The sequence below is a fragment of the Schistocerca cancellata genome, chromosome 11, assembly GCF_023864275.1.
Source record: "Schistocerca cancellata isolate TAMUIC-IGC-003103 chromosome 11, iqSchCanc2.1, whole genome shotgun sequence".
Classification (NCBI taxonomy): domain Eukaryota; kingdom Metazoa; phylum Arthropoda; class Insecta; order Orthoptera; family Acrididae; genus Schistocerca; species Schistocerca cancellata.
In genome coordinates, this window is record NC_064636.1 from 170,685,299 (window position 1) to 170,710,352 (window position 25,054).

Consider the following 25,054-nt stretch of genomic DNA (forward strand, 5'->3'; position numbering starts at 1 on the left):
ATGTTGTGTGTTTTCTATTTTGGCGCCTACATAAATGGGATGGAGAGCAAATAATTTTTTTTTCGTATGGTATGGACAGTTAAGGTTCTGTGTATTGTTTTTACAGGTTTACTAGCACATGGATGCAGGATATTTCCTGGTTTTCACTACATGTTAAAAAAAACTTTCAGCTTTTAAAACGATGTGGTACATCCAAGCAAGGGGAAGCAAGAACCACATTATATTAGGTCATGAAATAAAACCGAGTTACATTTAGACAGACAGAGTGAGGAACAATACATTGACAAGCAGTGGACAGAGCAAATGTAAAACAAATTTGATAAAAGTGGTAAGCGAGAGTAAAGGAGATTGAGAGGGGCGACAGAGGGAGACAGTCACAGTGAAAGAGAGGGCACATTTAAACATGTAAACTCTGATTTCCTAGTTAAGCACTAATTGATTGCACTGCTAGGCTGTAATAATAGTCTGGTAATCAGTTTGGCACACATACTGTCTACACACCAAGGGAAATAAAAGACACTCAACAAAGATTACGATCGTACTATGCCCGTCAACACCGACACTGGAATGTTGTTGACTGGAAACATGTTGCCTGGTCGGGCGAGCTTCGTATGTGTACGGGTGTGCAGAGAATCTCACGAGTCCATAGACCCTGTATGTCAGCAGGGGGTTGTTCAAGCTGGTGGAGGCTGTCTAATGGTGTGGGGCGCGTGCAGTTGGAGTGATACGGGACCCCCGACACGTTCAGAAACGACTCTGACAGGTGACACGTATGTAAGCATCCTGTCTGATCACCTGCATCCACTAATGTCCACTGTGCAACCCGTCCGACTTGGTCATTTCCAGCAGGACAGTGCGACACCCCACACATCCAGAACTGCTACGGAGTGGCTCCAGGGAAACCCTTCTGAGTTTAAGCACTTTCCGCTGGCCACCAAACTCCGCAGACATGTACACTATTGAGCTTATCTGGGATGCCTTGCAACGTGCTGTTCGGAAGAGATCTCCACCCTCTCGTACACTTACGAATTTATGGACAGCCCTGCAGGATTCATGGTGTCAGTGGACCAGCAGAGTCTACTCCAGTCACTACTTGAGTCCATGCCGTGCCACGTCACAGCACTTCTGCGTGCTCGCGGGGGCTGCGGCACTACATTAGGCACGTGTCCCAGTTTCCTTGGCTTTTCAGTGTATGATTTTTCGTTTTCAAAGAGTTCACTTCAGTTCATTTTCTCTTATGTTAGGCGACACTGAAAAACTTTCTGCCATTACGATGTAGAGGTTTCGTTACATTCAAAACGTAACCCTTCATTTTGAGTTGTCATTCTTATTCATGAAGTAGGCTGTCATACACTAAGACCGTTTCGTTGTTGTTGTGGTCTTCAGTCCTGAGACTGGTTTGATGCAGCTCTCCATGCTACTCTATCCTGTGCAAGCTTTTTCATCTCCCAGTACCTACTGCAACCTACATCCTTCTGAATCATTTACTGCATTTTTATATTTTCTCCTTTCATCAATTAAATTCAGTATTTCTTCTGTTACCCAAGGATTTCTACTAGCCCTCGTCTTTTTACCTACTTGATCCTCTGCTGCCTTCACTGCTTCATCTCTCAAAGCTACCCATTCTTCTTCTACTGTATTTCTTTCCCCCATTCAGTCAATTGTTCCCTTATGCTCTCCCTGAAACGCTGTACTTCCTCTGGTTTAGTCAGTTTATCCAGGTCCCATCTCCTTAAATTCCCTCCTTTTTCCAGTTTCTTCGGTTATAATCTACAGTTCATAACCAATAGATTGTGGTCAGAGTCCACATCTGCCCCAGGAAATGTCTTACAATTTAAAACCTTGTTCCTAAATCTCTGTCTTACCATTATATAATCTATCTGAAACCTGTCAGTATCTGCAGGCTTCTTCCATGTATACAACGTTCTTATATGATTCTTGAACCAAGTGTTATTATGATAAAGTTGTGCTCTGTGCAAAATTCTACCAGACGGCTTCCTCTTTCTTTTCTTAGCCCCAATCAATATTCACCTACTACATTTCCTCCTCTCCCTTTTCCTACTACCGAATTCCAGTCACCCATGAGTTCTAAATTGTGAAATGAAAGAAAAATAGCCAAAGGAGGCACGTGGCATTGGCGGATGTATACGCATGTCACCAGCTCAAGGCCGAAAGACGTAGGGCATTGACCCTGGAGATGACGCAATGCGGCCAAACAGGTGGAATCGTACTGGATGAAGGGTTGCAGGGGGTGGTGGGGGTGGGAGGGGGAGGCAGGATAAGGGAGGGAAATACGGAGTAGCGTGGCTGACGCACAGGTGGAGCTCGCAATTTCCTTGGTGCCCCACTTGGCCTGAGCGGGTTTTTCCACGCGCGTGTGTGACGTAATTTACGCAGAAGTCAAGGCACTGGTCGGTGCTGGCCACCCGGATGCGTTACTGGCGCAGCGTGGAGCATAGGGAAATCCCGTCAGTAGTGCGTCTGCGAAGGTTGCGGCAACATCTCGTCGTAGCTAGTTCAGTATACAGTTGTTTGTTTCGTTTGCTGCGCACGCCCGTTCTAGATTCGTTTCATACCTCTTTTGAACTCTGAACTTCTGTTTCTTTTCGTACTCTATTCAGCGTCCATGACCGGTAATTAAACTGTATTTCATAATTATGTAAGTTACATAAAATTACGTGGTATGTAATACATATTTTCAGGTAACAAAAAAGCATATCAGCTTACTTCACTATGTCGACAAACGACAGATGAAATTCTTCTAAAATGGCAAGATTTTTTTATTACACATGTAAAGGAAGTGACAGTTTTGTCTTTTTTTTATCCAAGGTAAAAGAGCATGTTCATTGTTATGGAAGGTAGACCGACATAACAATCGAATGAAGTCCGCGTTCCATAATCGAGTGTATGCTGTCACATTTTGTAAAGAGAATACGATAACTTCTACAATAATATTTCAGTGGTGCAGGGTGGCACACGAAAAATCGGCCCCGATTGTCGCAAACCAATCGTCATCTATTGTTTCGAAGTTGTTCTTTGCAATAGCTCATTTGTTATTTCTTCACTGCCTAATTATTACATGTTTATCTATTCCGCTCGTAGCCGTCAACAAATCCTGCGTAATTAGCGAGCAGTCTGTACTCGGGGCCGGTTTTTCGTGCGCCACCTTAATATTATTTCACTGCGATCAGCCACATAACGCTATAGTTGGCTAAACGAGAGGTTTTGCAGAATCACGAAAATTACAATTGTGTGAGAATTCTGTTACGAATAAAAACTCTGTACTCCAGGGGGGAGACAAGTGCCCCCTCTTCGTGTCTTTCATTTTCAATCACCTTTGCTACTAATTTTCAATTTTTCATAAGAACCGTGTACCAAACACAAATGATCGGTGAACGAGTAAAAACCAATGGTTCCCAAAAAAGAGCGATCACCAGTGAACTAGTTCCCAAGGATGAACGAGTTTCCCCATTTCTAGTCGACAGACGTCGGAAACGACGATATGAGAGAAAAAGACTGGATTCATCCGATATTAAGCGAGAGATCAACAAAGGGAAAGTTTTTGCTGCTACACAGAAATTGAAGGCAAATTCAGACAATTAAATGAAACAACAAGTTCACTGTTACCAGTCACCGTTTTATTTATTTCCACGACGCGTTTCGAAGGCGTCTGTTAACGGATTTGAAATGCTTTAGAGCACGCTCAGAGGCGGTATTTCCAAAAGGAACATATACAAGAGGGAATGTATCAGTGCAAAAGAAAAACTCCCTGTTACTTTTCGGTACGTCGTGTTTTTTATTTTCTAATGTTTGTATCAGAATGCTAAAAATTGTTTTTGTTGTTGTGGTCTTCAGCCCATCTCGCAGTATCTACTGCAACCTACATCCTTCTGAATCTGTTCAGTGTATTCATCTCTTGGTCTCCCTCTACGATTTTTACCCTCCACGCTACCATCCAATACTAAATTGGTGATCCCTTGATGCCTCAGAACATATCCTACCAACTGATCCCTTCTTCTAGTCAGGTTGCGCGACAAATTTCTCTTCTCCCAACTCTATTCAGTACCTCCTCATTAGTTAGGTGATCTACCCATCTAATGTTTAGCATTCTTCTGTAGCACCACATTTCGAAAGATTCTATTCTCTTCTTGTCTAAAGTATTGATCGCCCACGTTTCACTTCTATACATGGCTACACTCCATACAAATACTTTCAGAAACGCCTTTCTGACACTTAAATCTATACTCGATGTTAACAAATTTCTCTTCTTCAGAAACGCTTTCCTTGCCATTGCCAGTCTACATTTTATATCCTCTCTACTTCGACCATCGTAAGTTATTTTGCTCCCCAAGTATCAAAACTCATTTACTACTTTAAGCGTCTCATTTCCTAATCTAATTCCCGCAGCATTACTCGATTTAATCGACTACATTCCATTATCGTCGTTTTGCTTTTGTTGATGTTCATCTTATACCCTCCTTTCAAGACATTTTCCATTCCTTTCAGCTGCTCTTCCAGGTCCTTTGCTGTCTCTGACAGAATTACAATATCATCGGCGAACCTTAAAGTTTTTATTTCTTCTCCATGGATTTTAACTCCTACTCCGAATATTTCTGTTCTTTCCTTTACGGCTTGCTCAATATACAGATTGAATAACATCGGGGATAGGCTACAACCCTGTCTTACTCCCTTCCCAACCACCGCTTCCCTTTCACGCCCCTCGACTCTTATAACTGCCATCTGGTTTCTGTACAAATTGTAAATAGCCTTTCGCTCCCTGTATTTTACACCCACCACCTTCAGAATTTGAAAGAGAGTATTCCAATCAGCATTGTCAAAAGCTTTCTCTAAGTCTACAAATGCTAGAAGCATAGGTTGGCTTTCCTTAACCTATTTTCTAAGATAAGTCGTAGGGTCAGTATTGCCTCACGTCTTCCAAAATTTCTACGGAATCCAAACTGATCTTCCCCGAGGTCGGCTTCTACCAGTTTTTCCATTCGTCTGTAAAGAATTTGTGTCAGCATTTTGCAGCCGTGGCTCATTAAACTTAAAGTTCGTTAATTTTCGCATCTTAACACCAGATTTCTTTGGGATTGGAATTATTATATTCTTCTTGAAGTCTGAGGGTATTTCGCCTGTCTCATACCTCTTGCTCACCAGATGGTAGAGTTTTGTGAGGCCTGGCTCTCCCAAGGCCGTCAGTAGTTCTAATGGAATGTTGTCTACTCCCAGGACATTGTTTCGACTCAGGTCTTTCAGTGCTCTGTCAAACTCTTCACGCAGTATCAAATCTCCTATTTCATCTTCATGTAGATTCTCTTCCATTTCTATAATATTGTTCTCAAGAACATCGCCCTTGTATAGACCCTCTATATACTCCTTCCACCTTTTGCTTTCCTTTCCTGGCTTAGAAGTGGTTTCCATCTGAGCTCTTGATATTCATGCAAGTGGTTCTCTTTTCTCCAAAGGTCTCTTTAAGTTTCCTGTAGGCAGTATCTATCTTACCCCTAGTGATATATGCCTATACATCCTTACATTTGTCCTCTAGCCATCCCTGCTTAGCCATTTTGCACTTCCTGTCGATCTCATTTTTGAGACATTTGTATTACTTTTTGCGTGCTTCATTTACTGCATTTTTATATTTTCTCCTTTCATCAATTAATTCAATATCTCTTCTATTACCCAAGGATTTCTACTAGCCCTCGTCTTTTTACCTACTCGATTCTCTGCTACCTTCACTATTTCCATCTCTCATAGCTACCCATTCTTCTTCTACTGTATTTCGTTCCCCCTTTCCACTGGTTCTTTCAGTTTATCCAGGTCCCATCTCCTCAAATTCCTACCTTTTTGCAGTTTCTTTAGTTTTAATCTACAGTTTATAACGAATAGATTGTGGTCAGAGTTCACATCTGAACTATTTTAATTAATACTAGTGCATAGGGTTAGAAGTCCTTGTACACTACAAATTGATACAGCGCTTTAGTACTGTTGTACTGCAAGAAAAAAAAAAGTTCAAATGTGTGTGGAATCTTATGGGACTTAACTGCTAAGGTCATCAGTCTTTAAAAATACACACTACTTAACCTAAATTATCCTAAGGACAAACACTCACACCCATGCCCGAGGTAGGACTCGAACCTCTGCCGGGACCAGCCGCACAGACCATGACAGCAGCGCCCGAGACCGCTCGGCTAATCCCGCGCGGCTGTTGTACTGCAGTCTGCTTAACTGTGTTGCCACTTGGTGAAGATGGAGAAGGGGAAGGCGTGGGGTTTCATAAGATTTTAAAATCTGAATAAATTTAAACCAGAAGTCAAGTTCGTCCTGAATTTTCAGTTTCCTAATCAAAGGAAGTTGCGACATGAGAAATATCTCATCCGTGTCAGGCACTTGGGGGTGTAGATTATGCCGAATGCCCTTTTGACACTTGTACAAGTTGCTCCTCGAATGAATTTTGTTCCCTTGACTTATATTTTTGCCTCAGCGTACTTCCTGCAGACGGATGACGTATGTCTGATTTGTGAAGCGCTCGACTGCTCGGTTATCAGTGACCAGTTTGCACAGTACGACCTTGCCACGGTCGCGAATGGTGATGACATGATGAGTGCAACACAAACACCCAGTCCCCGGGCACAAAAAATCCCCGACCCAGTCAGGAATCGAATTCGGCGCCCCGTGATCCAGAGGCAGCAACGCTAACCACCTTTGTTTTCGTTTATCTCATTTTTTTTTTCGTTATTGGTCGTCGAATTTGTTCGGAACGAATGTCGCATGGCGGTTGTTCAATTTCATCGTTGATCGATTAACTCAGTTTTTTTTTTTTTTCTTTTTATTACTGAGGCCAGCTAACCCTTTGATCGAACACGCTGAGCTGCCGTGGCGGCACCGCGAGCTGTGGACTGCACGTGGTGGTCCAGATGTCACTGTAATTTGATCCCTTACAACGGTGTTCACATTCCCATAAGTTCTGAAAATTAACGTTTTTCTATATAATTTAACAGGACATTATTTCATATAAAGGCAACTGAAACAGCTGCTACAGCCCAACCAGTGAATTTACACATCTAACGACAATAATGTGTGATTCTTACTTTGTCCTTTGTTAAAACACTCCTTGAAGGAAAGACGACTATTTGTAAAATACATATAATTTGCTAGAAATAGCAGAATCACCATTTCTTCCGAGGTTTTTCACGATTTTCATGCATGACTCTTTCATACTTTTCTGTACTTCTATCTCTGATAGATCGTGAATAAAAGTGCTTCAGATTTATGTAGTTACCTGGTGCTTATTTAATAGTTGCTACTTAAAATGAAATAATTTTAGTTTCGTTTACGAAATAACGTTTCTGCTGCCAGTCACAATGTTCCTTTGTATTCAGCGCGACGTGTTTCAGCGAACGGTTCTTATTTTCAGTTGCTCTTTCTCTCTCAAATGCCATTTATTCGCGATGTTTCGCATGTGTCAAGTGCTGCATTGTTCTTTGCTCTTTGCTGTAATGTATAAAAATGCGATTAATTTTTTTATTGCTCTCAATATTAAGATCGATCATAATTAAAAATTGCAAGTGCTTTTGTGCTTTATAGTAAAGACAACAGAACAATCAGCACATCACACATGTAGAACATCACGAATAAATGGCATAACATACAGAAGACACACTTGAAAATGGGACTGATTTCCCGAAACGCTTTGTGCAAAAAAATTAATAAAAAGAAAATTCGCAAGCTTTCACCAACCATTTTCAGTGGATCAAACCAAATTTATCAGGTATCCAGGGCGTGGGAATTCGATGCGTTCTAATTTTGAATTTCTTCTCTCCTGATGTACGATTGCTGCCGTTATTAGAGACACATGCATGGTCATTTGACAGATGCTAAGAGGGGAATACATGAAACCGAAGACCACAGAAGAGTGGAAGAATATGAGAAGACAGCGAACTTCCCTCACTGTGTGGGATCCATAGATGAAAAACACGTCAGAGTCGTTAAACCGTGCAGATCAGGTAGCGAATATTACTTTTACAAGAAGTGCTTTTGTATAGTACTGATACCCATAGCAGACAGCAACTATTGTTTCAGATTCATAGACGTTGGTTGGTCATCAAGAAGACTAATATGTTCAAAGCTACTGAATTAGTTAAAAAATTACTTTAAATGCGAACATTTTAGGTTAGCCCTTTAGTGAAACAAGTCTACTGTTACCAGTCACCGTTTTATATATTTCCACGACGCGTTTCAAAGGAAGTTTAAACCTTTGAAACGCGTCGTGGAAATAAATAAAACGGTGACAGGTAACAGTAAACTTGTTGTTTCATTTAAAAAAAAATTACAATGAAACATTGAATTTGCCAGCTGTTTCACCACTTTTGAATGATCGTTGTGGTCTGCAAATACTTTACCTGAAACTTCCTGGCAGATTAAAACTGTGTGCCGCACCGAGACTCGAACTAGGGACCTTTGCCTTTCGCGGGCAAGTGCTCTACCAACTGAGCTACCCAAGCACGACTCACGCCCCGTCCTCACAGTTTTACTTCTGCGAACCTGGTTCGCTAGAGAGCTTCTGTAAAGTTTGGAAGGTAGGAGACGAGGTACTGGCAGAAGTAAAGCTGTGAGGACGGGGCGTGAGTCGTGCTTGGGTAGCTCAGTTGGTAGAGCACTTGCCCGCGGAAGGCAAAGGTCCAAAGTTCGTGTCTCGGTCCGGCACACAGTTTTAATCTGCCAGGAAGTTTCATATCAGCGCACACTCCGCTGCAGAGTGAAAATTTCACTCTAATACTTTACCTGTTTGTAGTCGATGAGGTTATCGCAATGAGTAGCAACTTAATGAGACCTTGTCCGACAAAAAAACCCTGACTGATGAACAAAGTCTTTAACTACAGGCTGTCACAAGCACGTCGTTACATAGAATGTGCATTTGCCAGTTTATATAATAAATGGGTAATTTTTCATTCTCCAATCGACGCAGATGTGGCATACTGTCATTCAGGGATTTTGCACGCTTCACATCTTTGTGACACAACATGACGGCTTCAGTTTTGATGACACGCTGACATGCATATAGAACAAAAAGGGAGCCGGCCGCGGTGGTCTAGCGGTTCTAGGCGCTCAGTCCGGAACCGCGTGACTGCTAGGGTCGCAGGTTCGAATCCTGCCTCGGGCATGGATGTGTGTGATGTCCTTAGGTTAGTTAGGTTTAAGTAGTTCTAAGTTCTAGGGGACTGATGACCGCAGATGTTAAGTCCCATAGTGCTCAGAGCCATTTGAACCAGAACAAAAGGGAATAATAGCGGCAAAAGTATCAGATATTGTTGTGTTGATTACTTCTGCTCCTCTTAAGGACGTGTACCATGACAATATCGTTGCGCTAAATTCTTCCAATGAAGACTAGTTTTATTAGTCTAAAAATTTACTTGTTGACATTTTATTCTTGAATACATTTCAGTGTATACTGTTTATAGATGCTACTAAAATATTTGCTATCAGTGCTCGGCAAGAGCTGACTTCTGTTTCTGTCAGACTATCCCACCTTTCTTCCAAAACGACTGCTGTAGCTGCTGGCCACAACTCCCTCTTTCCTTCTTTCTCTCTCTCTCTCTCTCTCTCTCTCTCTGTTTGTATACTCTTCGTCCCGTGTGTCGTACGTACATTCGTGTTTCTGCACTTCCATAACAATTAGTTCGCTGTTCAGACGATCCATTTTGGTACGTCATATAAAGCACAACGAGAAGGCTGCAGTGAAGTCAGCAAACTGAACGTCCAACTGCCGAGTTGCCACCTGCCACAAGCAACACCTGCGTACAGGGTGTTCCACAAAGTTATACCGATTATTCCGCTTGTCATATCACTGGCGATACATTGCGCAGACACGTCTGCACTGTCTTAATTTTTTACTAAACACGTTTAATTATACGAAATACAGTAATTACTAAAGGAAATAATGAAAAAACGCACGCGAACGGAATGTAAGTAAATCACCGATTGCTTGCTGTACTTGCTATTCAGACAACAGATTTTTAGTCATCCAAACCCGCCGTTCTAGCTCAGAGTAAATATCTCTGGAGCGAGCATTGCGTTCTGCGCATGTTGTCAACATTAAACCAGGATTGTCACGTGTTTTCGAGACTTCGCTGTGCGTGTGTGCTTTCATCAGCGTTTGAAGTTCATATTATCAAGAGTTTTTGTTGTGTTTTCACCGTTTGTTGACAGTGTAATAACGATGGTAAATTACTGTTGTTGCTACGGATGCAAAGAAAAATATGCGAAAGGAGGGATAGTAACTTCTCGTGGGTACTATGTTTCAAAAATTCGAGACGCATTATAATTAAGGCTTTGATTCTACTATTTTCTACGATTTTATGACTATATAAGAGATATTACGGCTCGTACAAAAGTATTCAAACAATCGCTTCGTCTCGTAAATTTGCTAGTGGAACAGGAAAGGGAATGGTTAGTTGTTTCAGCAAATACTATCCTCCACGCATTTATCAGTGACTTGTCGATTATGTATATAGATTTGAAAGACGGGAGACAGGTAAATTCAATAGAGTGGGAGTCTGTAATTGTCTTCGTATAATATGTGTGTCCAAACCTTTTGTTTACTATAAAGTTACAGTAGGAGACCATGACAAGTGTGTCTAGGACAGGGAGAATGATTATGTGTGATTTATATTTTAGATTGCCGAAGGATGAGCAATGAGTAAAGACGTGGCTTCAGAAAATGAGGAGTAATTTTGTCCCCACAAAATATTCCAAAGTATGTTCAAAACACTTTGAAGAGGAATGTTTAGACAGACAAAAATTTGGACGTGTGTGGCTGAAGGTAGATGCTATACCAACTATTTTTAATTTTCCACAGCACCTACCAATTTCTGCATTCAGCTTAAATACATTTTCTGCACAAATCAAATAAAAAACACAATGGTGTAGCTAATCAAAGTACACATTCATCTGCTTTGCTGTATTTTGCCTTCAATTTATTTTCTTCTCCATTTGATTAAGAAGCGTAAAATATTAGTAAACATGTCCCCAAACTCTTTCATTTGTGTCACTTTCCACTTCCTTTAATGGTGTTATATACGTTGATTGTTACATGATCAACTGTATTTGCTTTACAGTACATTTATTCTCCGATCGCCCATTTTTCCCCCTTCTTACTCAGTCAACTATTTATTTAATAAACAGGGAGCAAGTACGTAAAATGCGTTAAATAAACACTTCAAAGAGTCACCAGTAAGAAAAATTGTGCTTTAGGTAGCAAAAATGAGAAAATAAATACGCAGAAATAGCAGAAAAAAAGGACGCATTAGCAGGGATATAATTACTAATGTGAGGCAAATTCGGTGTTTTTCGAACACTTGCAAAAGTACTAGCGTACTGTCAAGTCGTTTTGCAAGACTATCACTGCAAAAACGTACGTCAGGCTCTGTAATAATACAGGGTGTTACAAAAAGGTACGGCCAAACTTTCAGGAAACATTCCTCACACACACAAATGAAGAAAAGATGTTATGTGGACATGTGTCCGGAAACGCTTAATTTCCATGTTAGAGCTCATTTCAGTTTCGTCGGTATGTACTGTACTTCCTGGATTCACCGCCAGTTGGCCCAATTGAAGGAAGGTGATGACTTCGGTGCTTGTGTTGACATGCGACTCATTGCTCTACAGTACTAGCATCAAGCACATCAGCATGTAGCATCAACAGGTTAGTGTTCATCACGAACGTGGTTTTGCAGTCAGTGCAATGTTTACAAATGCCCATTTGATGTATGGATTAGCACGGGGCAATAGCCGTGGCGCGGTACGTTTGTATCGAGACATTTCCAGAACGAAGGTGTCCCGACAGGAAGACGTTCGAAGCAATTGATCGGCGTCTCAGGGAGCACGGGACATTCCAGCCTGTGACTCGCGGCTGGGGAAGACCTAGAACGACGAGGACACCTGCAATGGACGAGGCAATTCTTCGAGCAGTTGACGATAACCCTAATGTCAGCGTCAGAGGAGTTGCTGCTGTGCAAGGTAACGTTGACCACGTCACTGTATGGAGAGTGCTACGGGAGAACCAGCTGTTCCCGTACCATGTACAGCGTGTGTAGGCACTATCAACAACTGATTGGCCTCCACGGGTACACTTCTGCGAATAGTTCATCCGACAATGTGTCAATGCTCATTGCAGTGCAAATGTTCTCTTTACGGATCAGGCTTCATTCCAACATGATCAAATTGTAAATTTTCACAATCAACATGTGTAGGCTGACGAGAATCCGCACGCAATTGTGTAATCACGTCATCAACACAGATTTTCTGTGAATGTTTGGGCAGGCATTGTTGGTGACGTCTTGATTGGGCCCCATGTTCTTCCACCTACGCTCAATGGAGCACGTTATCATGATTTCATATGGGATACTCTACCTGTGCTGCTAGAACATGTGCCTTTACAAGTACGACACAACAGGTGGTTCATGCACGATGGAGCTCCTGCACATTTCAGTCGAAGTGTTCGTACGCATCTCGACAACAGATTCGGTGACCGATGGATTGGTAGAGGCGGACCAATTTCGTGGCCTCGACGCTCTCCTGACCTCAACCCTCTTGACTTTCATTTATGGGGGCATTTGGAAGCTCTTGTCTACGCAACCCCGGTACCAAACGTAGACACTCTCCGTGCTCGTATTGTGGACGGCTGTGATACAATACGCCATTCTCCAGGGCTTCATCAGCGCATCAGGGATTCCGTGCGACGGATGGTGGATGCATGTATCCTCGCTAATGGAGGACATTTTGAACATTTCCTGTAACAAAGTGTTTGAAGTCACGCTGGTACGATCTGTTTCTCTGTGTTTCCATTCCATGATTAATGTGATTTGAAGAGAAGTAATAAAATGAGCTCTAACACGGAAAGTAAGCGTTTCCGGGCATGTCCACATAACATATTTTCTTTCTTTGTGTGTGAGGAATGTTTCCTGAAAGTTTGGCAGTACCTTTTTGTAGCACCCTGTATAAAATGCCGTTGTTGTTGTTGTTGTTGTTGTTGTCTTCAGTCCTGAGACTGGTTTGATGCAGCTCTCCATGCTACTCTATCTTGTGCAAGCGTCTTTATCTCCCAGTACCTACTGCAACCTACATCCTTCTGAATCTGCTTAGTATATTCATCTCTTGCTCTCCCTCTACGATTTTTACCCTCCACGCTGCCCTCCAATACTAAATTGGTGATCCCTTGATGCCTCAGAACATGTCCTACCATGCGATCCCTTCTTCTAGTCAGGCTATGCCACAAATTTCTCCTTTCCCCAGTTCTACTCAGTGCCTCATTAGACACGTGATATACTCACCTAATCTTCAGCATTATTCTGTAGCACCACATTTAGAAAGATTCTATTGTCTTCTTGTCCAAACTATTGATCGCCCACGTTTCACTTCTATACATGGCTACACTCCATACAAATACTTTCAGAAATGACTTCCTGACACTTAAATCTATACTCGATGTTAACAAATTCCTCTTCTTGAGAAACGTTTTCCTTGCCATTGCCAGTCTACCTTTTTTATCCTCTCTACTTCGACGATCATCAGTTACTTTGATCCCCAAATAGCAAAACTTCTTTACTACTTTAAGTGTCTCAATTCCCCATCTAATTCCCTCAGCGTCACCCGACTTAATTCGACTACATTCCATTATCCTCGTTTTGCTTTTGTTGATGTTCATCTTATATCCTCCTTTCAAGACCCTATCCATTCCGTTCAAATGCTCTTCCAAGTCCTTTGCTGTCTCTGACAGAATTACAATGTCATCGGCGAACCTCAAAGTTTTTATTTCTTCTCCATGGATTTTAATACCTACTCCAAATTTTTATGTTTCCTTCACTGTTTGCTCAATATACAGATTGAATAACATTGGGGAGACACTACAACCCTGTCTCACTCCCTTCCCAACCACTGCTTCCATTTCACGTCCCTCGACTCTTATAAATGCCATCTGGTTTCTGTACAAATTGTAAATAGCCTTTCGCTCCCTGTATTATACGCCTGCCACCATCAGAATTTGAAAGATAGTATTCCAATCAACATTGTCAAAAGCTTTCTCTAAGTCTACAAATGCTAGAAACGTAGGTTAGCCTTTCCTTAATCTAGCTTCTAAGATAAGTCGTAGGGTCAGTATTGCCTCACGTGTTGCAACATTTCTACGGAATCCAAACTGATCTTCCCCGAGGACAGCTTCTACTAGTTTTTCCATTCGTCTGTAAAGAATTCGCGTTAGTATTTTGCAGCTGTGACTTTTTAAACTGATAGTTCGGTAATTTTCACATCCGTCAACACCTGCTTTCTTTGGGATTGGAATTATTATATTCTTCTTGAAGTCTGAAGGTATTTCGCCTGTTTCATACATCTTGCTCACCAGATGGTAGAGTTTTGTCAGGACTGGCTCTCCCAAGGCCGTCAGTAGTTCTAATGGAATGTTGTCTACTCCCAGGACATTGTTTCGACTCAGGTCTTTGAGTGCTCTGTCAAACTCTTCACGTAGTATCAAATCTCCTATTTCATCTTCATGTAGATTCTCTTCCATTTCTATAATATTGTTCTCAAGAACATCGCCCTTGTATAGATCCTCTATACACTCCTTCCACCTTTTGCTTTCCTTTCCTTGCTTAGAAGTGGTTTCCATCTGAGCTTTTGATATTCATGCAAGTGGTTCTCTTTTCTCCAAAGGTCTCTTTAATTTTCCTGTAGGCAGTATCTATCTTACCGCTAGTGAGATAAGCCTCTATATTTTTTCTTCTACTGTATTTCTTTCCCCATTTCCTGTCAATTGTTCCCTTATGCTCTCCATGAAACTCTGTACCACCTCTGGTTCTTTCAGTTTATCCAGGTCCCATCTCCTTAAATTCCCACGTTTTTGCAGTTTCTTCAGTTTTAATCTACAGGTCATAACCAATAGATTGTGGTCAGAGTCCACATCTGCCCCTGGAAGTGTCTTACAATTTAAAACCTGGTTCCTAAATCTCTGTCTTACCATTATATAATCTATCTGAAACCTGTCAGTATCTCCAGGCTTCTTCCATGTATACAGCCTTCTTTTATGATTCTTGAACCAAGTGTTAGCTATGATTAAGTTGTGCTCTGTGCAAAATTCTACCAGGCGGCTTCCTCTTTCATTTCTTAGCCCGAATCCATATTCACCTACTACGTTTCCTGCTCTTCTTCTTCCTACTACCGAATTCCAGTCACCCATGACTATTAAATTTTCGTCTCCCTTCACTATCTGAATAATTTCTTTTATTTCATCTTACATTTCTTCAATTTCTTCATCATCTGCAGAACTAGTTGGCATATAAACTTGTACTACTGTAGTAGGTGTGGGCTTCGTATCTATCTTGGCCACAGTAATGCTGTTTGTAGTAGCTTACCCGCATTCCTATTTTCCTGTTCATTATTAAACCTACTCCTGCATTACCCCTATTTGATTTTGTGCTTATAACCCTGTAGTCACCTGACCAGAAGTCTTGTTCCTCCTGCCACAGAACTTCACTAATTCCCACTATATCTAACTTTAACCTATCCATTTCCCTTTTTAAATTTTCTAACCTACCTGCCCGATTAAGGGATCTGACATTCCACGCTCTGATCCGTAGAACGCCAGTTTTCTTTCTCCTGATAACGACATCCTCTTGAGTAGTCCGCGCCCGGAGATCCGAATGGGGGACTATTTTACCTCCGGAATATTTTACCCAAGAGGACGCCATCATCATTTAATCATACAGTAAAGCTGCATGCACTCGGGAAAAAGTACGGCCGTAGTTTCTCCTTGCTTTCATCCGTTCGCAGTACCAGCACAGCCAGGCCGTTTTGGTTAACGTTACAAGGCCAGATCAGTCAATCATCCAGACTGTTGCCCTTGCAACTACTGAAAAGGCTGAGCCCCTCTTCAGGAACCACACGTTTGTCTGGCCTCTCAACAGATACCCCTCCGTTGTGGTTGTACCTACGGTACGGCTATCTGTATCGCTGAGGCACGCAAGCCTCCCCACCAACGGCAATGTCCATGATTCATGGGAGTGGGGGGGGGGGGGGGGGGGGGGGAATGCCGTATCATACCGAAAACTAGCAAAAATCGAGTGCATCTGAATTGTGACACCTATCGCAAAGATAGCTGGTTTATTCCCGGTATCAAATGGATACTGTTAAAAAGTCTGCGCAACATGTATAAATAATCCACGACACGTACGAAAAGAATCGGTCTGTACTAGGGATGTAGTGACATTCGAAGTATACAGGGCGCTATGCGGACAAACACACGACGTCCCGAGGTCACGTGACCAGGCTGGCAATGTATGTTGACAACACAAAATCTGTTCTGCGCATGTGAATGCTCACTCCAGAGATATTTACTCTATGTTCTTGCTGGAAGGCTCACGGATCATAAAAACGCAGCGCGTTTCTCATTCGTGTGTCCAGTGTCCAGCGTGAAAAACACGCCGACAAAATGCAACCTAGCGCGTGCGCGCCGCGTGACCGCAGAAGTCTGCAGGCGGCAGCAGCGTGCAGATGGCGTCCTCTGACCAGCCCCATTCAACAGGCAGTGGTCTCGAATGGCGGAGGGAATGACGTCACAGACGCGCGTAAACAACACGCTCCTGTGGCCGTGACACACCGTAAAGTGGTCTCAGGAGCGGAAGTGTATACTTCGTTTGTCATAAGAATAAAGCGTATGGAAACAAAATACAAATGCGGTGATTGGTCAGCAGCAATAGCACATGTGTACTGGTGCGGTGTGTACCGTGTTGCGGCGTGTAGAATGTCTGTCTGTATGAATCCAACATTCCATTAGAACCACTGACAACATTGGGAGAGCCAGTCCTGACAAAACTCTACCATCTGGTGAGCAAGATGTATGAGACAGGCGCAATACCCTCAGCCTTCAAGAAGAATATAATAATTCCAATCCCAAAGAAAGCAGGTGTTGACAGATGTGAAAATTACCGTACTATCAGTTTAATAAGCCACAGCTGCAAAATACTAACGCGAATTCTTTACAGACGAATGGAAAAACTGGTAGAGGCCGACTTCGGGCAAGATCAGTTTGGATTCCGTAGAAATACTGGAACACGTGAGGCAATACTGACCTTATGACTTATCTTAGAAGAAAGATTAAGAAAAGGCAAACCTACATTTCTAGCATTTGTAGACTTAGAGAAAGCTTTTGACAATGTTAACTGGAATACTCTCTTTCAAATTCTGAAGATGGCAGGGGTAAAATATAGGGAGCGAAAGGCTATTTACAATTTGTACAGAAACCAGATGGCAGTTATAAGAGTCGAGGGACATGAAAGGGAAGCAGTGGTTGGGAAGGGAGTGAGACAGGGTTGTAGCCTCTCCCCGATGTTATTCAATCTGTATATTGAGCAAGCAGTAAAGGAAACAAAAGAAAAGTTCGGGGTAGGTATTAAAATCCATGGAGAAGAAATAAAAACTTTGAGGTTCGCCGATGACATTGTAATTCTGTCAGAGACAGCAAAGGACTTGGAAGAGCAGTTGAACGGAATGGATGGTGTCTTGAAGGGAGGATATAAGATGAACATCAACAAAAGCAAAACGAGGATAATGGAATGTAGTCGAATTAAGTCGGGTGATGTTGAGGGTATTAGATTAGGAAATGAGACACTTAAAGTAGTAAAGGAGCTTTGCTGTTTGGGGAGCAAAATAACTGATGATCGTCGAAGTAGAGAGAATATAAAATGTAGACTGGCAACGCCAAGAAAAGAATTTCTGAAGAAGAAAAATTTGTTAACATCGAGTATAGACTTAAGCGTCAGGAAGTCTTTTCTGAAAGTATTTGTATGGAGTGTTACCATGTATGAAAGTGAAACATGGACGATAAATAGTTTGGACAAGAAGAGAATAGAAGCTTTCGAAATGTGGTGCTACAGAAGAATGCTGAAGATTAGATGGGTTGATCACATAACTAATGAGGAGTTATTGAATAGAATTGGGTAGAAGAGGAGCTTGTGGCACAACTTGACTAGAAGAAGGGATCGGTTGGTAGGACTTGTTGTGAGACATCGAGGGATCACCAATTTAGTTTTGGAGGGCAGTGTGGAGGGTAAAAATCGTAGAGGGAGACCAAGAGATGAATACACTAAGCAGATTCAGAAGGATGTAGGCTGCAGTAGGTAGTGGGAGATGAAGAAGCTTGCACAGGATAGAGTAGCATGGAGAGCTGCATCAAACCAGTCTCAGGACTAAAGACCACAACAACAACATGAATCGTGTTATTGTATTAATGTATTGTAAAGACATACACACGCTGTGAAAACTATCTTACGAATCTGATAAAGCTTGTTCGTCTACAGTAAATCTTTGGATGTGGGCTTACTTTATTATTGTTTGCGTGATGTTACGTGAAACTTTCAAAATATACGCTGAAAACGATTGCGAATATCTTAAATGTATTAAAATGCAGATAAATAGCTTTACCTCTGATCCTTCCAAAAGCATGAGTGACATAAAAGTAGATAATCTTAGGTGTTGCGAAACAACTCGAATCACTTCAGAAACGTAAGTCTTCCGGTCCAGATGGTATACCTATCGGTTTCCTTTCAGAGTATGCAGACACAATTGCGCCTTTCTTAGCAATCATATACAACCGCTCACTTGACGAAATGTCCGTTCCTGAAGACTGGAACGGGTCACACCAACATTCAAGAAAGGAAATAGGAGTAACCCATTGAATTACAGACCCAGATCACTGACCTCAATTTACAGTAGGGTTTTGGAGCATATACTTACTCGAACATTATGAATCACCATGAAGAAAATGACTTATTGATACACAACCAACAATGATTCAGAAAATATCGTTCTTGTGCAAGACAGCTAGCTCTTTATTCCCATGAAGTAATGAGTGCTGTCGACAAGGGATCTCAGATCGATTCCATATTCCTAGATTTCCAGAAGGCTTTTTATACCGTTCCTCACGAGCGACTATTAATCAAATTGCATGCATATGGAATATCGTCTCAGCTGTGTGACTGGATTTGAGATTTTCTCTCAGAGAGGTCACAGTTCGTAGTGATAGACGGTAAATCATCGAGTAGAACAGAAGTGATATCTGGCGTTCCGCAAAGTAGTGTCATAGGCCCTCTGCTGTTCCTGATTTACATAAATGACCTAGGTGATGACCTGAGCAGCCCCCTTAGATTGTTTGCAGATGCTGCTGTAATTTACCGTCTAGTAAAATCATCAGACGATCAATTCCAATTACAAAATGATCTACAGAGACTTTCTGTATGGTGCGAAAAGTGGCAATTAGCACTAAACAAAGCTCGCAGCTCGTGGTCGTGCGGTAGCGTTCTCGCTTCCCGCGCCCGGGTTCCCGGGTTCGATTCCCGGCGGGGTCAGGGATTTTCTCTGCCTCGTGATGGCTGGGTGTTGTGTGATGTCCTTAGGTTAGTTGGGTTTAAGTAGTTCTAAGTTCTAGGGGACTGATGACCATAGATGTTAAGTCCCATAGTGCTCAGAGCCATTTGAAAGCACTAAACAAAGAAAAGTGCGAGGTCATCCACATGGGTTCTAAAAGAAATCCGATAAATTTTGAGTACACGACAAATCGCGCTAATCTAAGGGCTGTCAATACGATTAAATACCTAGAAATTACAATTACGAGCAACTTAAATTGGAGAGACCACATAGATAATATTGTGGGGAATGCGAAACAAAGACTGCGCTTCGTTGGCAGAACACTTAGAAGGTGCGACAAACCCACTAAATAGACGGCCTACATTACACTTGTCCGTCCTCTGCTGGAATATTGCTGCGCGGTGTGGGATCCTTACCAGGCAGGACTGACGGAGAACATCGAAAAAGTGCAAATAATGGCAGCCCGTTACGCGAGTTGGGGTGGCAGTCATTGAAACAAAGGCGGTTTTCTTTGCGGCGTGATCAGTTTACGAAATTTCAACCACCAACTTTCTCTTCCGATTGCGAAAATATTTTGTTGACACCCACCTACGTAGGGAGAATGATCGTGATAATAAAATAAGAGAAATAAGAACTCGAACGGAAAGATTTAGGTGTTGCTTTTTCCCACGCGCCATTCGAGAGTGGAATGGTAGAGAAGAAGTATGAAAATGGTTCGATGAACCCTCTACCAGGCACTTAAGTCAAGTGTGAATTGCAGAGTAACCATGTAGATGTAGATGAAGCAGCATGTACATCCGTAATAGCAGTTATCTTTGGTGGTAAGATTCTGTTAATTGTTCATCTGCTTGATCAGTAAGTGCATCTCGCCTACATCCAAAAACTGCAGCCTAACGGTATTAAACTGTCTAGCATGAACAACTGTATGTACCATCTCGTAATATTTGAAACTTCTCTCGATAAGTATATGCTTTTTTTAAGCATTGATAAAACATCGTCTTTGCCACAGATCTATCAGCACACACACACAAGCACGATGTTTCTATGTAAAATCCATTGAAATTAGACGAAATACCTTTCCACTCTGACGGAGTATTATTAGTATTATTTTTTAAAAAGAAGTCTGAGTTGAATGTTATTAATCAGTTCCGAAATACAGAGAAATAACGCAATCGGTCTTAAGATGGCCGACAACAATATGAATAGCATCTGTCTCTAGCGTGTTATTTAAAGCATTCACAGAGACCTCTTACAGCGTAGGCTGGTGGCGTTAGCAAATACTGCAATAAGAGAGTAGAAAACTAGGTAAAATTGCGTCTATTGTTTGAAATTACCAAATTACACTTACAGCAATTACGTCCGACCTCCAACACGCCCATGATACAACATCAGAAATCGACGAAGAAGAATTGAGAACAAAAAAGTCATCAGAGCATTTGTTCTAAGAATGATAATGATCATAGATATTAGTTTCGCATTCGACAGTTATTTGTAGGTTATGACACATTTAATTAATGTTTTTCGTAATATTTTTGTAAAGAAAGTTGGTCATTACCAGTTTTTTACCCTTTATAACTCATAAGAAAGGTTTTCGTGGTAAGTAAAGTCCACTTTCACGAAAGTTTATCGCAAAAGTGTCTGCTCTAGGAGCCAAGCAGTACACTGGTGTTATGCTCTCGTTACAATGTTCCAGTAAATGAAGTTTTTAGGCATTCTAATGTATTAACAGCCATCAACGTTTTCCTCAACCACACTTTAGCTATGTAGTTTTTACTTAAAAAGTCGTGTACAGTCACAGTCTTTGTACTGTTGTGCTCTGATTGTTGTGCTGTTAATACGCAGTGTCAAAATGACTGACGCTGCATCCTGTTCCGTAGTGAAATACACGCGCGAAATACAGCTAAAAAGTAGCGAGAAACAGGTTGTTCTTCAAGTTTTTTTTACATATTTAAAGAATGAATCAGCTTTGGAGTTTCCTGAGTCAGTGTAATTATTAAAGTTAAGTGGGCTTTGAAAATCTGATGTATAACTGAATCCGTAGCTTTATAGAATAAGCGATACAACCCATGAATCGACAGTGCAAATCTCCTTTCATTTTCCTTTTTTTTCCACACATTTTGCAATACCTAGATACTTTAAATGTAAAATTCATCAGATATATGCTAATTAAAATATCTAATCATCATGTTATTGAAAAATGCACGTCTTTTTGTTTCTAACAATATACTGCAAGCAAAATTATACCGTACCGCTGCAATATGAACGCAACAGAACACAAGTGATCTGGAGCAAAGTTAAGGGATTTGTCGCGATAAATAAGAAGACACTTGAGCTGCCACTGATGACCCACAAAGCTTTTATCACTGGTGAACGCTGGCGGAATACAAAAGGTCGTCTCATAAAAAAAGAGCAGAAAATGTGGCGTTTGGGTGGCTTCGTGGATTCCGTCGTTGATCGACTCGTTATCAACGTAGCAGATGACAGTTCTAGTACAAATACGTATTTCTCGGATTCGGATATGGAAGCAGTTCAGAGATTACCGGACGACAGACTGTAATTAATACTTTCAGTTGCTTCAATATGTAACTATACAGTGAAATTCCTGCAATATGCTTTTGCGTTGCATATAGGTCGATCAGAAAAATTACCACGCGTTTACCTTAAGAATTTCCATCAGTCCTGTTTTTTCTTCTAATAATTTCCGGGTATGCAGCCGGATCCCGTCGACATTCTGCCACGATATTTCGGCCCAGAGACGTCCGGCCATCATCAGGTGAGTACACAACTACTGAAGAGCCCAGGTGCAGTCGCGGTATTTATGCCGAATCTCGCGCATGTGAAATGTACTGGCATCCTACAGCGCATGCGTCAGGTGTTGACATGCGCAGCATAGCCGAGTTGTACGTGCTGCCCTCGGTGGTGGAAATAAAGGTTCATCTAGTCATTGAGTATCGAATGACACTGTCGATTCCGCTGTGATTGTATAATTTTAATAACAGGATTCCAATTTTTATCCAGCTGAAAGCCGTTGTCACGATTTATAAGATTACCGCGACTGCACCTGGGCTCTTCAGTAGTTGTGTACTCACCTGATGATGGCCGGACGTCTCTGGGCCGAAATATCGTGGCAGAATGTCGACGGGATCCGGCTGCATACCCGGAAATTATTAGAAGAAGAAATACGCCGGGAAAATTTCAGAAGTCACAGTCCTGTTTTTAATTACAATACTATGTCAGCTAAGAACGAGAGCATGTTATGCTTTCCGCCTGGTCCCCTAAGAAGCGTGCGGTATTGCTGGAGTTTTGACACATATTTCATTCTGTTTAAAAATTAAATAACATTCGTAACTACAGTGTTTCTCTGTTCGTCTCTTTTTACGTCTCAACTGCAACTGCCCACGTGTCTGCAGGTTAGTCGGGACCAGGTGCTGGCCACTGCCGTGGGAGTTAAATGCGCCGGTAGAGCTGGGTCACCGTGTTGTCGCTCACTCGATATGCGCGTATCGCACAGCGTAAAACGTATTATCGTAACTGACTATATTCGAGTCGGCTTGGCTTCCACTCCGCGTTAAACGAAATCCAATGAGTTCCCAGTAAACGCAGAAGAATTCATGGTGTAATGTTTACATCAGATTTATTCTTATGGTCAACACGTTATATGAAAGGTTGTGAGCTCTGCAAGATCCATGTACTAATTTATATTTACGTGACAAACCCTAATTCTAGGGCTATATTTCATTTTGACAAATGGATCTGTGCCGACATTTGTAAAAACGGCGATGGTACGTTAGTCCTTACTAATGCAAAATTGCCACCTTCTGAAGGAGACAAATTTATATTTGTCGAAACCTAGGTAAAGAATTCTTTATCCATTGCAACTGGTCGGCTGTTTACAATTTTATTACTTGGAACCGTTGCTGTTGTGCAGCTATGTTTAAAATACTTATTTATTTGTTTTTGCCATACGCTCCAACTCAGTATTACTTTTGTAGTACTTCATATTTAGGTTTAATTTTTATCCAAGATGTGACGTGGTTAAGACCAAGCGTAATGAATTACGAATATGTGGATGAGGGCATACAGTTGTATCGATAACACTGTCTAATACGCTTCATATCGTTTTCAAGGCTTTTTTTATTCTGATGTGGAAACTAATGATGCATAAATAATGTGAGCAGCTGTGCGCCACATAAACTTTTGTGACAGAAAAATGTTTGCTTTAGCTTTGACAAATGATGTATGTCCAGATAGTGTGACTATGAAAACTGTATTTAGTCTCAGCAGAAGTGATTTGTCGTCTGGCGAGTTGCCTGCCTTTCTCATTACAACTTCCTTTGCGCGTCTCCCTCGTTGCTGAGCTCGCGACACACGCATTAAATTCCATCTGCTATTTATTAGTCATGGGCGCATATGTACTAAGGTCCTCCACAAAGTAAATTCCGTTTCTATTTCTATCCGCGGCAGCGCTACAATCGCAGTTCCGAGTATGCGCGGCAGTTACTCTGACTCAAGGAGAAGACATGTACGCCATTTTCAGATCGCTGCTGCCGACGTGTGGTTTTATAGTGCTTCCTTATAATGTCAGCCATAGTTGAAAACTCCGCCGTGTGTGAAATGAGATCTGTGATTCTTTTTCTAAACGCAAAGCAAGTTAAACCAAGGGAAATTCATCGGCTAATATGCGAAGTTTACGGACAACATGCTATGAGTGATTCAGTGCTTAGAGGATGGGTCAGACTCAAGGTTATTTAGAAGGGAAGTTGGGCCCGAAGCTAAATCGACTGTGATTGGCTGGCGCAGTGACGTCACTGTAGGAGCAAAGTGAGGCAGTGGCTATCGCAGCAAGCGACTCTTATTAAAGACAGGCAACAACTTAGAACAGCAATAAGTTCTCAGGAAATTATTTGAAACAGTTGATTTGCCTGTTAGTAGTGGAAGAAGAGTGCCACTGCCTTGATTTCTGCTTCTGTGCTGCGGCTGCTTTCTGCATTTTATGCTTCGTATTGAGGCAATACTGACCCTACGACTTATCTTAGAAAATAGATTAAGGAAAGACAAACCTATGTTTCTAGCATTTGTAGACCTAGAGAAAGCTTTCGACAATGTTGACTGGAATACTCTCTTTCAAATTCTGAAGATGGCAGGGGTGAATTACAGGGAGCGAAAGAATATTTAAAATTTGTTCAGAAACCAGATGGCAGTTATAAGAGTAGAGGGCCTTGAAAGGGAAGCAGTGGTTGGGAAGGGAGTGAGACAAGGTTGTAGCCTATCCCTGATGTTATTCAATCTGTATATTGAGCAAGCAGTAAAGGAAACAAAAGAAAAATTCGGATTAGGAATTAAAATCCATGGAGAAGAAATAAAAATTTTGAGGTTCGCCGGTGACATTGTAATTCTGTCAGAGACAGCAAAGAACCTGGAAGAGCAGATGAACGGAATGGACAGTGTCTTGAAAGAAAGACATAAGATGAACATCAACAGAAGCAAAACTAGGATAATGGAATGTAGTCGAATTAAATCGGGTGATGCTGAGGGTATTAGATTAGGAAATGAGACGCATGAAGTTTTGCTATTTGGGGAGCAAAATAACTGAAGATTGTCGAAGTAGAGAGCATATAAAAAGTAGACTGGCAATTGCAAG

At 41.7% G+C, this 25,054-nt stretch overlaps 1 protein-coding gene across 2 annotated transcripts in view; it reads left to right on the forward strand.

The window, feature by feature from the left end:
- The window catches only part of LOC126108767 (poly [ADP-ribose] polymerase tankyrase-1-like), a 65,000-nt gene that overhangs the window by 6,277 nt on the left and 33,669 nt on the right, over positions 1 to 25,054 (forward strand). Inside the window, exon 1 of one of the 2 annotated variants that reach the window (XM_049914119.1) lies at positions 2,518 to 2,633. The exons of the other annotated variant lie outside the window; for it this stretch is intronic. Coding sequence (XP_049770076.1) covers positions 2,627 to 2,633 — 7 coding nt within the window. The 5' untranslated portion in view covers positions 2,518 to 2,626. Of the gene's footprint in view, positions 1 to 2,517; positions 2,634 to 25,054 lie in introns of those variants that run through there. 2 annotated transcript variants of the gene reach the window in all.